General features: G+C 44.9%; 1 protein-coding gene across 1 annotated transcript in view; it reads left to right on the forward strand.

The window, feature by feature from the left end:
- The first annotated feature begins 4,874 nt into the window (after positions 1-4,874).
- MARK1 (microtubule affinity regulating kinase 1) overlaps positions 4,875-15,244 on the forward strand; it is a 121,439-nt gene continuing 111,069 nt past the window's right edge. The window contains exon 1 of the mRNA XM_084783611.1: positions 4,875-4,972. Coding sequence (XP_084639737.1) covers positions 4,958-4,972 — 15 coding nt within the window. The 5' untranslated portion in view covers positions 4,875-4,957. The remainder of the gene's footprint in view (positions 4,973-15,244) is intronic.

Raw genomic sequence — 15,244 nt, forward strand, 5'->3', positions numbered from 1 at the left:
TAAAATGATCTTGTCTTTAATATATGAGATCCAAGTTTCATACAGGGACAAATAAGGGGAAAGATCTACTGCTGATAATCTTCCATACAAACATAGCTATTCCATGTTCAGACATTACCTATTCTCAGTGTAGGTTCTTGGGTGCTGACCACAAGATGAATGGGGGAAAAATGGCAACATTTGATTCAGCCTCAAAAAGCCACCAAGCATTTACTGTTAACTTCCGCTAGGATTTCAAGTTTATGGGGGGAGGGGGGAAGCAATGGAGCAATCCAGGACATGGCTGAAATGGAAGTGCCTTTTGTTATGATGTGTGTGCTCTTCTCTCCATGGCTGCTCTTCCCTCTCCATGGATGCAGACCCCTTGGTCTTTGCCTCGCGCCATTCTGTGGGCCTTTTCTGTTAAAATATATATATATGTTTACTTTACATGTGTGACGTGTCTATCTCAATGTGCGGATGTGTACTAGTTATATGCAGTGCCCTTGGAGACCAGAAGAGGGCATTAAATCCCCTGGAACTGTAGTTACACATGGTCATGGGCTGCCATGTGGATGTTGGAAATTGAGCTTGGGTCCTCTGTAAGGGCAGCAAGGGCTCTCTAGAACATCTTATTGCCTACTGATGAGTGGAGACCTCTTTGGCTAAATGGGCCAACAGGTCAGGGGAATGCTTTCCAGCAGGAAGGACTTGAGCATAGGACATTATAGCCCGCTGTAAGTAAGTTCCCTTTTTGTAAGCCCAAGCCTTTTGCGACTTGCACACTTTCCTTTTAGTCTCCTTAGCTGGTTGCTGCCTTGGTGTGATACTGGAGACACAGCTTAGAAAACCTGGGTGGATGCCAACAATCAGGCAGAAGGAGCAAAGAGGGAAAGGACAAATATAAACAACGGTCCCTGATACTCACTGTCACCTCCTAGGTGAGCTTGCCAGCCCCTCACCATTTCCACTCTGGCTTCCAGGTCTGGGCTGCAATGACACATGTATGTCTGTCATGACCATGGACACGTGCAGTGTTTATGTGTGTCTAAGACCTTGGCACCTGTTGAGTGCTGTTTTCTTATTTGGCAACTCTAGCATCTGGCTATTTCTAATCTGTTAATTAATTAATTAAAAATTATTTTTTGTCATTGTCTCCAAAATACATCAGCATATTACTGTTATCTTGAAGGTTAGTAAAAAAAAATTCTTCATGCAAGGTTATTGATACCAATAAAAATTGTGTTTTGTTCATTTCCCCGCTGATTGGTAGCATAACAAAGTCAGAGGACATAACATAAAGCTCTAGCTCCACGCGGTTGGAGAGTTGTGTTAGGTGCAGAGGGAATGGCCACCATGCTGCCCAGCTAGCTGGATCTCTAGCAAGACAGAGGTGCTCTCCAAATGCAGGCATGAGCTCAGACTGAAGCTGTGTCTCAGCTGAGCATAAGGAAGAATGAGACAAATGAAGTCATCACAGCAGGTTTAGAAACCCAAAGATGGCACGTGCCTTTAACCATGGCTCTGGGGAGACAGAGGCAGGCAGATCTCTTTGTGTTTCAGGCCAGTCTGGTCTATAGAGCAAGGTCTACATAGTGAGTTCTAGGACAGTCAGAAGTGTATAGAGAGACCCTGTGTGAAAAAAAAATGTGGAGGTCACAGAGACTGTCTTCTCCAGCCCCTCCTGGTGCCACACCTGCCCTGCCACTCTACATTCTGTGTCCCAGACCCCAGTAAGGTTTTCTCTTTCCCCCTCCCTGCCTTCCTCCCTCTATCCTGCTCTCTTTAACTTTTTGAGACAGGGTCTCTCTGTGTGGTCTGAGACAGCCTCCTGCCTCTTCCTCCTGAATGCTAAGATAGCAGGCACATGACAACATATCAGGCCGAAGCTTTACTGACCCCCTGACCCCATACACTGCCTGTTTCCTTTAGTGTCTCATGTCTACACACTTGCTGTTGCCTCTGCTCCAAAGACCTTCTGTTCCCCATCCCCCTCCCTGTCTCTAGTCCCTGGGGGACGCTGGACTATGACCTCAGCTGCAATCCACCTGCTACACAAGGGCATTCTGTTGGAGCTTGTGTGATTGCTAGCTCCCCATCAGACCACAGATTCCCTGAGTAACGGGGTCTTATGTATCTCACTTCACACTCTAACCCCAGCATCACTCTCTGTGTGTGGCTCCAGGCGGAAGCACAGCAAACACTGAATGAAGTCTTAGCCTCTCGACCTGCATAGAACTAACCATTTGGAACTGGCCATGTGATCCACGTTGGATGTTGAGTTTAGGGATGACATGCCCAGCCATACATCTTACCGCAAAATTGGCCAAACTTTTTTTTGACATGAAAGCCCTTTAAAATTAGAAGGAACTGACACAGCACTGACAGTCCAGAGATACATTGAGGATTTGGTTCATAGTCATGCCAGAAAAATGAACTAACTACACAATTGCAATCATAAATAATTAAAACATGATTGATTTTCCTTTTTGAATTTTATACACTGGTGAAAAAACACTCATCCGTAGTCTGTAGATGCATAATTTTCACCGTCAGCCTGACTAGGCTTACAGTCACCCAGGAGACTGAGGCCAATTGCTAGCATCCCCCTTTCTCTGATTTCTCTATTTATGACCTACAGACCAACTCTGTTTATAGTGGACTCAACTCTGTGAAACTCTGAGTCAAAATAAAGCTCTCCTCTCTTGGTTTGCTTCTGTAGCAGGCTTTGGTTATGGCGATGAAAAGTGGACAATGGGCAGTCCACATGGATGCTGAGGGAGCTGCTGGGCTTGAGGATAGTCAGACTTGGAAGGTCACGGAGGGCTAGAAGGCATCTCCAAGGAAGAAAGAAGGGAAGGGACGTGAAACGGAAATGACCCATATGGAGCCATTGCCTCTTCTGTCTCTACCATGAAACTTAGCAAAATCTGCCTTGCATACTAATACCCCAGGAGTGGGTTTTCTGTTGTAGAAATTAGAGCTGCTAGAGTTAGCAAGTGACTACAGAGGAAGTTGCAGACAGGCAGTGCTCTGAGTGACCACAGGAAACCTTACCTCAGTACAGAAATGCATCCACAAGGAGCAGCAGCCTCAAAACCCACTATGTCAGAATGCCTCCTGGTAGCAACAGAGGAGGGCTTTCATTACAAAGCACAGGGAGAAACAAGCCCTCCTCCTGCTCCAGAGCCTTCCCTGTGCTGCCTCTAAACCCCAGTGGCCTCCCTTTCTGCCTCCAAATTACTGTCCCCCTTCCTTCGTGGTCATGTGCCTTTTCCGTTTCTCCCAATGCCTAAGCACTGCCTCAGTACCATTAACAGATGCACAAGCAAACGGCTGTGATGCCGAGAACAGTGATTAAAGGGGAAAGATGTAATATGTAAGGCTCAGTGTCTGCTGCCCCCTTCATAAAGTTGTCACAACAGGAATGATATGAATAGAATATTTTAAAGGAAAGAATGAGATGTTTTACATGATCACATAAACACGGCATCGATGGCCCAGGGGTATAGCTGAGCAGCAGAGGGCCTGCCTAGCATGAACAATTCCCTGACTTTGATCCCAGTATTTCAAAATAAGTGAAGAAATAAAGTAGGACATCAAAAACATGCAAATTTTTTCAATAAAAAACCCCATAGTTTTGGAGTTCTTTTCACAGCTCTTAATTTGGGGAATGATATCGAGCCAAAATCAAAATATGAAATGTTAAATATATTCATTTAAAAGGTTTGTTTATTTCTCTGTGTGTGTGAGAGAGAGAGAGACAGACAGACAGACAGACAGACACAGAGAGAGGGCTACTGGTGGTTATGAGCTTCTTGCAGGAGCTGGGAACTGAACCCAGGTTCTCTCTAAGAGCAGTAAGAGCTTATAACCTCTGAACCAACTCTCCAGTCCCTTAAATATAGTCTTTATTGCCCTACATTGAGTAGTAGTATGAAAATTTCCACACTGACAAGATGTGCTTGGGGGAAAGGAAGCACACCATTGTGTGCGCCACAAGGTCTCCATGCTCTTGACCTCAATTATTCCAGAGTAATTCCTTCTTTGACTTTGCACAGAGAACCCCAGGGTGTCTTTATGAGAAAGAGCTTTCACCTTCATGCACAGGAAGGTTATTTGAGCAACTTTTGCTTATTTGATTGTGACACAGTTTAAGAATCTCAAGTCATTTTTTTTTCTTTATTGAAATGATCCTTTTTTTTTTAAAGTCACAGATCTGTGGAGAATGAGTTTGTATCATATAAATATTTAATATAAAAGAGGCATTAAATTTTAATTTATGTTGAGATTGTAAGACAGGATGCAGAACATACAGATACAGCAATCATTGAATAACTGACGTGGATTAACCTGAAATCAATGCTGCTTGTGCAGCATTGTGGAGGGTGGGCACTCATAGTCTTGTATCAGGTAACAGCCTTCAAGGAAAGCCTTCTTAAGTGTGGCATGGCAACACTTAATATTTGGGGCCATTATGTAAAAGCCTATTTCTCATTTTTTTTTCTGTGAACACTCATATGAAAAGCATTGCCTTCGTTAGCGCCTTCTGTTGCTGTGATAAAATATCCTGACAAAGGCAATCTAAAAAGAGAAAAGGATCACCTGGCTGGTGACTTAGATACCATCTATGATGGTGAGAGGCCATGGTAGAGCCAGGGGAGGCATGGTGGCAGGCAGGCTGGCTGGTCCCATTGCCTCTGGACTCAGGAAGCAAGGCCGACTGGCTACAGTAGAGTATCCAGCTTTTCGCTGGCCTTTCAGAAGATTGAGCAGCTCCATTTCCTTTGTACTTTTCCCAGCCCCTTCTCAAGCCTCACCACACTCTCTGCATTCTACTCCAACAGCTTTAACAGACAACACAGCAGCAGTTAATTCTCATGAAGAACACACAAGTGCCAGTCACCATGTTACATGCCAGGTGGCCAGTCAGAACGATTTCGTGAGCGGCTGCTATTTCCATCTCCATTGTACGGACATGAGGAAGGCTGAGGTACAGAAGGATACATAACTGTTGCTGCCCATGCTTGCCACATTCACCACTCTGGCCACCCCAGCATCTCTAACAGACAGTGACCCCACTCATGGCTCTAAGAGATGTGTCCAAGTCTTGGGTCTTTTCTTACTACGACCTGATCATACTTTCTTGTTTTAGTTTCCTTTCCTGTTGCTGTGGTAAAATATCTGACAAAGAAACGTAAGGGAGAAATGGCTTGTCTTAGCTTACGGTTCAGGATATACTCCACCGTGGTGGGAAAGTCAAGGCCACAGAAGCATAAGACATGAGACATTTGCCATCTGAAACTGACGCTGGGGAACGTGTGCTGCTGCCCTCCTCCTTTTCTCCACTTACCCACTCTGAGCTGGGGAATGGTGCTGCCCACAGTGGGCAGGTCTTTTCCTGTCAGTTAACACAACCAAGATAATCCCCTCCCAGGGATGTGCAGAAGCTCATCTCCTGATTAAGTCTAGATTTTTGTCAAGCTGGCAATTAACACTTCCTACGTGGTTCATTTCTCCTGACCTAGGATGTATATTACAACCCCTTAAGTTTTTAACACACTGAAGCAAATCTATATAACAAAGAGGCCCAGGACACTGTCCACAAAACCCTCCAGTTAAATGCAATTACTACTGTGAAAACGTCTTGAGGGAAAGATGTGAGAAGTCGATCATGTAAGTGCAGGTTGGTCCTCATGTAGGAACTACCACTGGGTATCAGCTGTTCTTCATGAGCTGAGAACAGAGTACATTATCAGCCTTCTCAAATTATGTCCCTGTACCCAAAGAGCCCACTGTTGGGGGAATATGGTCATTTAGTCACTCTTCACATAATTTAATGCCAGCATAGGCCTCTCTGATGTGGGGGCGGCATGCCCCTGAGAGAGTGAGGGTCCTCCTTCCCTTCTCTTTATATCCAACATGGTAGGTAGTGAGGACTGAAGGGCACTGTAGCTTAGACCAGTGTTTCCCAAATGTCCATCTGTTAAAGGACTGGTCCCTGGTATAGTGTCAATGGGAGGAGATGGAGCCTTTAAGAGGAAGGGCATTGTGGGAAGTCTTAAGTCATCAGGACATGCCTTTGAGGGGAATTTGGGGTTCTGGCTCTTTTCTTCTCATTTTTGCTCTATGGAGGTTGGTGTAAGCAGTTCTGATTTGTCGTGCACTCAACCATGATGTGTAGCTTCACAAGAGCCCAAAGCAATGGGGCCAACCAGTTATATACCATCCAGTCATATACCAGAACCTCTCTCTATGAGTCAACAACTCATTTGTAAGCTGATCATCTCAAGCATTTCATTACAGTGACAGGAGACTTATTAACTCGATGGGGGTGGGGGAGGGTATGAAGGGCAGTTATTTGCATCCATTGTCCTCCTCAACCCAGGCCTAATGTACATATGACCTAAATCCCAGTGGTTTATGTTTCTGCCTGTGACCGTTGATCTTGTCAACCTGACAGGATTTGGAACCACCATGGAAACACACCACAGTGTGTGTCTGTGAGAATATATCTGGAAATGCTTACAGGAGGGGCGCAGACCCACTCTGATTGTGAGCAGCACCCCCCTCCCCACATGGGCAGAAGCCCCAGATGGAATAGAAGGAGAAGCAGAACCGTCCATCTGCTTTCTGTGGCACAGTATGACCAGCCACCTCGTCTCAGACTCCTGCGTCACGCTTTCCCTGCCATGATGGACTGTGTCCCCTGAAACTGTGAGTTAGGGTAACCTCTTCCTCCCTTTAGCTGTTCGTGTTGAGTATCTGTTCACTCAGAAACAACTGATAGATTGCTTTATAAGTAATGGTAGGTAGTCAAATTGCTTATCAGCCTAACGCAATTTTACAGTTGATGTTAAAGCTTCCTTCTTAAATTATAATGATATAATTATAATGATATAAAATATAATGTATGTTATAGAAATATACAATTTGTAAGTGTATGGGCTGAGTGAGGGGCAGTCTGAAAATACAACAAGGAAGTTACTGTCAGATCTGGCTTTCTCCGGCCTCTCCTGATTGCTCTGAGGCTCAGAATAATTGACTAAGATGGGAAGCACATAATCATCAAAGTAAGAGCATATTTTTTGCACATCATTTGTGCTCATTGCATCTAATATACCTTCATCTCACATGGCAAAGCTGGATGCACTGAGCACCTCCACCCTAATGCTGATCCATTAAGGTGGAGTACAAGGTAGGAGGCAGCACATCCCAGCAAAGCCATCACCAAGGCAACTGAGGGATTTAGATTATACCCTTGTTTAGCTGCCCTGCCCTAAGTTCTTCACTTTGAACTCTTTATGGGACTGCATATAGGATCATGAAATAATAGGCTTTTCTCCAAGACCCACCGCCAGCCACACCCTGTTAATGCTAAAAGCACACGAAGTCTCCTATTGAACACTAGAAATACAGGCATCTGGAGAGATGGCTGACTTCACGCAGCGCTTGCTGTGGTGGTGTGGGGACTTGAGTGTAATTCACATCAGGCACGTAAAAAGCTGGATCTGGCAGTCCACACTTTAATCCCAGCCCTGGGGAGGTGGAGACAGGCAGATCCCTCTGGCTCCTAAGTGGGAGGTCTCAGTGATAGACCCTGTCTCAAAAAACATCTGAGGAGGTGTCTGAGGAGGAAATGACACCCAAGGTTGTCTTCTGGTCTCTAACGCATTCATACTTGCATACATGTGAACACAAAAATGACTATTAGCAATCTAAAGCCTTTATTTTGAGAAGACCTCTTTTTCTCTGTCTCCCTGGAGTTCAGAAATGAGGGCGAAGAGCAGATTTTTGTATCCAGCTCTTCATCTGAAGCACCCTCACTGTAGCAGAAACTTGCCATGGATGTAGGCGATCAGAGAGTGCTGATGATCTTGGGAGTCTCATCGTATGCACAGATGCTAATGGCTACTAATGACAAAATGGCACTCCTGATCTCTCTGTTCAAGTTCTTGACTGCCCTAGAGGGTGATGAATATTAGCAGGTTTCCTCTATAGTTCTAAATGGCAAATAGTTAAAATACTTACCCTGAATTTGTGGTAGAGCCTACATAGAGTTTCTTTCTATGTTGGTTAGTTTCCTGTCAGCTTGGCACAAGCTAGAGTCATCCAGGCAGAGGGAACATTTGCTGAGCACCTCCACCCTATTGTCTGTAGAGCTCTCTGTGAGGCATTTTTTTAAAATTAGTGATTGGTATAAGAGGTCCCTGCCCGCTATGGGCAGTGCCACCGTGGGAGGTGATCTTGGGTAGGATAAGAAAGCAAGCTGAGCAAGCCAGTGAGCAGCGCTCCTCCAAGGTCTCCACACCAGCTCCTGCGTCCAGGTTCCTCCCTGTGCTCCTGTCCTGACCTTGCTTGATGACGGAGTGTAGATCATAAGCCAAGGGTCCCTTTCCCCACTAGGTCACTTTCGGTCATGACATTTACTACTGTTAGCTCTGTGTCTTAATTAAACTTTATTATACAACCCAGCTAGCTTACACAAAAGGGAAAAAAGGTTAAAGGGAAACAAGAGTGAACCTTCTGGTAGCCATTGCATGGGATGGATCTCTAGGTGTCTCTGGCCTGCGCACTGGTCCTGCCGGTTCGCTGATCCTCTTCCCGATCCAAGATCCACATGGCTAAAGCTGAACCTGCTGCTCCTCTCTCCTCTCTGCCTGCCTGTCTCTCACATGCAAGGGGTGGTCTCCGCCTCCCATTGAGGGTCGATTAGAAACACAAAAGTCCAGGTGGAGTCCCTCTGTCCCCTTCCTGAATTCCAGGCCCAGGATGGCTCCACCCAGTCTATCTCAAGGTTAATCTCAGGGAGTATCCATGGTGTGTCCAAGGGCAAAGCCCGCCAAGACTGCTTTCACCTGTGACAAAGCTTACAGTCCTTCCCACATACCACAGCAACAGGACACAGACTAAAACACTTTCTGTGTCGAGCCACACATCTGCCCTTTTCTTTTTAGTACTGGGAATTGAACCCAAGAACTTTTGTTCATGCTAGCCAAATGTTTCACCACCAAGTCTCAGTTCACACGTGCCTTTCAAGGGAAATAGTGCAAACAAATGTTATAACTTTATGCCTGGTTCCTGGTTCATTTCTTGATGGAGAAAGATGTTGGTGCTATAAGCCAGTGAAGCTACGTGTGAGAGACACTGGGTTCCTATGTCATTCTGACAGTTAATCCTTCTAACAAAACTCTCTGTTATTGGCTCGTATCTGCAGTGGGGGTGGGGTACTTTTACCTGGTTGCACTTTGATGTAAAATGCGGTTCTATATGATCATAAGATGCAATTATTGCAAGACTAGTTAATGGACATTTATTATTTAACAGTATGTTTTAATGCCATCTGCAGCCAGAAAGGACAAACAAACATCTCTCTCCTCTCACCACTGCCCCGAGAAACAGGCTCATTACTGAAAACATCCACCAATGTCATTGGCTTATTTGTTCATTTAGGTTTACTTCCTGACAAGACAGAGCTATGGTTCTATGGGTACCTGAGTTGGTAGTGGAGACTCTTTTTAAAGAGAAATCGTTTTCTCTCATCGCTGTGCTTGTTTCTATGAGGCAATCAGCTGCTGTTTAGAGGTGGTGGTCCTAGACTCTTTCCCTGTGTGAATTCATCTTGAAGCTATGTCAAGGTCATTACTCGGTTCAGGAAGAGACACTATTATAGAAAGCCAGAGAGCTTTCCCTGCTCTCCGTTGGCCTCTGAGACATCGGCACCAATTATCATTTCGATTCCAGTCTGTGGAAAGCCACTGCCAGGAAAATCTATAACAATGGTTCCAGCATCTTCTCCCTCTGAGCCTTCATCCCAGGCTAGCTGGATGCACTGTGAGTCTGCAGAGGCTCAGTCCTCCAAATGGCCAGAAATTTTCAGGAGTGTTCATAATGAATTCAGGTGGCTGCCCAACACAGGAAAACCCCATTTTCCCCTATGTTAGTTGAGCAGGGGGCAGAGTTTATAGGGAGATGACATCAAATAAAATTAGATTTTAGAGTTCTGGAGCTGGGCCAGCTCTCAGAATTTGTCAGTCTTTGTCTTAACATGGTAACGCTGTGCTGAAAGCTCCTCTCTACTGTAAGAGACAGGGTTCTGTGTCTCTACAGTCCTAGCCTGGCAGAAAACGGACAAGTTTCTATCAGGACTCCTCTGGCCACGGTGTGCGAGCAAGAATGAAGTGTGTGTGTGTGTGTGTGTGTGTGTGTGTGTGTGTGTGTGTGTGTGTAGCGGTGAGCGGATGGAGGGGGACATTTCAACAGAACTGAAGCTGATTGGTCACTGAAGGTCTCTTAGAGATTTGCCTTCACATAATTTTGGAGAAAGCGCTAGGAAGTTGTCAAGGGTGCAGAAAAGCTGCATTCTGCAGCCAGCAAAGTTATATCCGTGACCTTGGACTACAGTCTCTCTGTGTAAAAATACAAAACACATCAAGACAACCTCATTTGAAAGCACAGTGAAAAGCAAGGCCATGCTCCTGGCTCAACCTCATCTGTCCCTGGAGCCCTCCAGCAGGCTGGTAGACTCAGAGAGGACCTGCTTGCTGCAGTGTCTGTTGGCAGCAGCTGCTCCCAGGAGCCCAGGGACACTTTTTGTGTATCTGCGGTGACAAGTGAGAACAATTGTTCTCCAAGGTCTTCCACTCTAAGAACCATAACACTCTGCAACCCGAGGGCTCTGCTGACGTTTCTGGGCTCTTGGCACACGCAGTGCTTATTTACACTTTGTGAACGTGTTATGAGCTGCAAGATGAAGGTCCTTGCCTCAGACTTAGAGGCTCCATGCTGCTATGACTTATTTATTAATTCATTACTGAATCCTTAAGTGTCTTTAGTGGCATGAGCCAGACTCTAAGCTACTACACAAAGATGACATGGCCTGATCACAACTCCTAAGACAGGTGCAGTCCCTGTGGGAAAGACAGAGGAAAAAAAGGGGGTCATGGTGCAAAACCTCCTGGGAAAGAGTGGTCAGAGAGACACAGCCCAGGAAGACTACTCTCTCTCTCTCTCTCTCTCTCTCTCTCTCTCTCTCTCTCTCTCTCTCTCTCTCTCTCTCTCCTCTCTCTCTCTCACTCTCTCTCCTCTCTCTCTCCTTCCTTCCTTCCTTTACTAACTTGTTACTTTCATTTCTTGGTGGTACAAGGAATTAAACACAGGACTTTACTTTGCACATGGTAGGCAAGTGTTCCACCACTGAGCTCTTTTTCTACTTTTAATTTTGAAGCTAGATCTCCACTAAGTCATCCAGGCTAGCCTCACCCTTTCCCTCCAGCCTACACTTAAACTTTTCATCCTCCGACCCAAGCCTCCATAGCAGCTGCCATTACAAGTTTATGCCACCAGGCCCAAGGAATGGACATTGCTGAGCAGAAATTTTGAACGAGGTGGAATGAAATGTTTGAATATGTACGTGTGAGTGCTGGGGTGGTGGGGGAAATGCAGTTACGACGTCACCAGAACACAGAGATGCCTGTGCTCTTTCATCAAATGTTCTAAATACGGTTCAGACTGCTTAACACCTACAACTAAATCCCAAGTTATGCCTATAGCCATCTCAGCTTTAGAGTTAAATACTAACAAAGCTTGGTCTCCTTGGTCAGTGAGACTTTAGGATGTCACACTGTAGGCGCATTAGGCATCACTTATCACGGCCCTCCTCAGCACTCAGAGTTCCCAGCATCTCCTCGAGAAGGAACTTCTCAGCCATCCTCAAACATTTTACTGAGTACAAAGTGAAAGTGCATCCATACATGGTGGTGTGTACCCATAATGCACTCCTGATGCTGAGAAGTAGGACCTCAAGTTGGGGACAAGCACAGGCCACATACCAAGCAAGATCTTGTCTCAAAACAACACAAGTTAAAAAAAAAAGGCATCGTTAGCCAGCTTCCCAGTACTGTAACAAATGTTCAAGCTACATTGACTTGCAAAGAGAAAAGGTTTCTTTGCCTCATGGTTATGGAGGTTTCAGACTGTGGCTGGTCATCCTCTTTGCTTCGGGCCCTGGGGAGATGTAGCATGTCAAAGTGGTGTTCACAGCAACACCGTCTACCTCATGTCAGGAGGTAGAGGAGACCAAAGACTCACAGTTCCCTTAGAAGGCCTGGATATGTAACGTTGGTCACAGGATTCCACCTGCTAAAGGCTCCGCTGCTTCCCGAGAGCACCACACCAGAGACCAAACCTTCACAGAACATTACAGATACAACTATAGCAGTATTTCTCGACCCATGGGTCACGACCCCCTTGGCAACCCTCTATCTCCCAAAATATTTACTGTATAATTCATAATAGTAGCAAACTGTCCTTATGAAGTAGCGGTGCAAATAAGTTTAGGGTTGGGAATCACCACAGCATAGACTGTATTAAAGGTTTGCAGCATCAAGAAGGTTGAGAGCCACTGCACTACAGCATGCAAAGGAAGTCTGGTCAGCTTGACCTTCCTCTTTATGCTTAGGAGAACGGAAATTTTCAGGAGAAAAACATGGGTGTTGGAGTCAGGCTATCTGGTATCAAATCCTGACACTGTCACTTTCTGTGTAGTGACCTAGAAATGACATAATCCCGATTATCCTCAATTTCATCATTTTTTAAAACAGAGCCTGCTAGTAGGGATGTGGCTTCATTGTAGCGTGCTCAGTTGCCAGAGCTTGCACAGAGCCCTGGGTCCAGTATCCCCAGCACTGTACAACCTGGTACGGTGTATTGATCTATAATCTCAGCACTGGGACACTGCAGACAGAAAGACCTGGAGTTTAAGGTCATCATCCACTGCACAGAATGCTTGACATCAGCCTGGGCTATATATTGGATTTCAGGCCAGCTAGAGCTACGTGAGATGCTCTCTCCAAAGACCACATACAAACAAGCAAAACCAAAAAGCAAGCAAATAAACATAACCACAAAGTATAGAATAATAGTCTATCTATTTTGTGGGATACTCTTAGAAACGCATTTAGTATAGCACCTTGCATAAAGTTAATGCTTATAATTTATTTTCTCTATCAGCTACCTATTCATCTATCATCTATAATCCATCATATATTGCTATACATATTGAGCTATCATCTATCTATTATGTATGTATGTATTTATCTATCTATCTATCTATCTATCTATCTATCTATCTATAATCTGTCTATTCATTTGCTATTATCTGCTAAAAGCTACCTATCCTCCTTATAAACTCTTCCCTTCACCTCATCCTTACCTACAGTTCTGCTTGCACTTGAATCATATTTATTATCACTGGAGTCACCAGGAAGTCTTGAGGAAAGGATAAAAAATAAATTTCATCAGCAAAAAAGGCCTGGCTCCTCTCATGTTTTGTGGTGGTCCTGCTGTGAACAATAAACCTTCTTTGGAGCGAACTCTTGTAGCTGGGGACATTGCATCTCAGAGGCACCTGTAAAGTGGATGTACACGGCTCTCCCTGCCATCTCCCTTACTGTGTTCCAGTGCACGTTCTTCCTGAGGTTACCCAGCATGGTACTGACATCCTGCTTATGAGGTGCCAGAGAGAAGAGTGAAAATGCTGGCAGGGACTGAGCATGGCTGCCATGCTTTGGCATTTGTCTAGAAGTAGGGTGGCACGCCCTGTATCGTGCCTGACTTTTCTCATCTCTCAAGAGAGGCTTGAGAATGGATTTATATTTGTTTCAACCAAATTACAAGCTTAGGGAAATAACCACAAATAACGTCGTGGTTAGATCAGTTCACGTTGTGTTGCCTCATAATGATCTACATTCTTTTGGAGAAGCAAGACAATGAAATGAGCTGAAATAATAGCCCAAGACGGTTCTGTGAAGGAGCTGAGTATTGAGGATAATTAGATGGCCAAGTCAGGAAAACTAACTTCGGGGTTGGAGAGATAGAAAGCCATTAACAAAGATTTTCAAAGTGTTCCGTGTGTGTGTGTGTATGTGTGTGTGTGTGTGTGTGTGTGTGTGTGTGTGTGTGTGTGTGTACACGCACACACACACAAATATAAACTAGTACTTTAAGTGTTAATTTATTATCTTGTAGAAACATTAAAGCTCTGAATACCAAACCCTATTCCAGGCTCCTACTTTTTTCCTTTCTTCTCTCTTCGCCCCCACCCCCCGCCCAAACCTTTCTTCCCACTCCCTTTCTTCCCCCTTTCTTCCTGTGCTGGGAATGAACCTCAGGGCCTCGTGCATGCTAAGCAAATACTCTAGCACTGAGCAATACCCCCAGGAACACAAGAATCACAAACTGTCATCCTTATTGCAATCCCAAGTGCCAGGGGACACTTGCTATTGCAGTCACCAGATAACTGGAGCTGCACTCGGGGAGCCAGGCATGCAGAGAGCCAGAGTGGGGGAAGCTAAACTGATGCTAACACACTGAGTGGAGTCAGTGCTGCCAGGTGAGTGTCTGTCCCATGTGCTCAAAGATTTCCTGTGTCATGCGGACATGTGCAGATTTTGAGTAGGCAAAGCCTGGGAACTGTATTTTAACTCACTGCTGGGTCATTGCTGCACACACTCATGTCCGCAAGCTAAAGCTCAGCATTCATGGATGGCAGTCCATTTTGGACACGGCCCAGGTAAGACATTTATCTTACAGAGAGACCCAGTACATACCCTGCCACCAGAAATAGTGCCCACATTTACTATAATGAAACATTAGTGATTGTTTTTTTCTACTCTAATTCATTTTTAATGCCTATGATTTAGGGCATGGATATGTGACTTGGGAAACTGTCTATGTGAAAAAATAACTATTAACAAGGCTTGAATCTCATACGGCGGGGAACTAAGGTTGAAGATACAGAGAGCTACTTCCCCCATTTTAACAGAGATGTTTTAAACTTTCTTAAAAAAATGGATTCTTCTAAAACTGTGGCTACAACTGGGGCTTTGCTTTACAGAAAAAAAAATCACATGTAGATGGTTTGTTCTCCCTTTTCAAGGATTTTCGGGATCTCTCTTGTTAAATTTTTCTGTGTTTTAGACTCTGGTTAAATAGTCATTATGCTGTGTGTAGGAGCAAGAGTCAGGAGTGGGTCACCTCACTACCTCGTGGGGTCAGGGCAGAGGGGCACAGGAGTGTACATACTGCTGAAGTTTAAGATGTTGCTTCTTCCCAGCCTTGGACTTCCTCTTCTTAGAGACAATGAAGCAGGATATCCATTGGCTGTTTTCTGCTTTCTCTAATGTCACAGGCATGAGGTCATTCTAGAAAAACCTTTCCATATAATAAGGAAGGGTGGCTGCTTGAGGATAATCTTGCAGAGACA

This window comes from Acomys minous (genome assembly GCF_964271855.1).
Source record: "Acomys minous genome assembly, chromosome: 1".
Lineage (NCBI taxonomy): Eukaryota > Metazoa > Chordata > Mammalia > Rodentia > Muridae > Acomys > Acomys minous.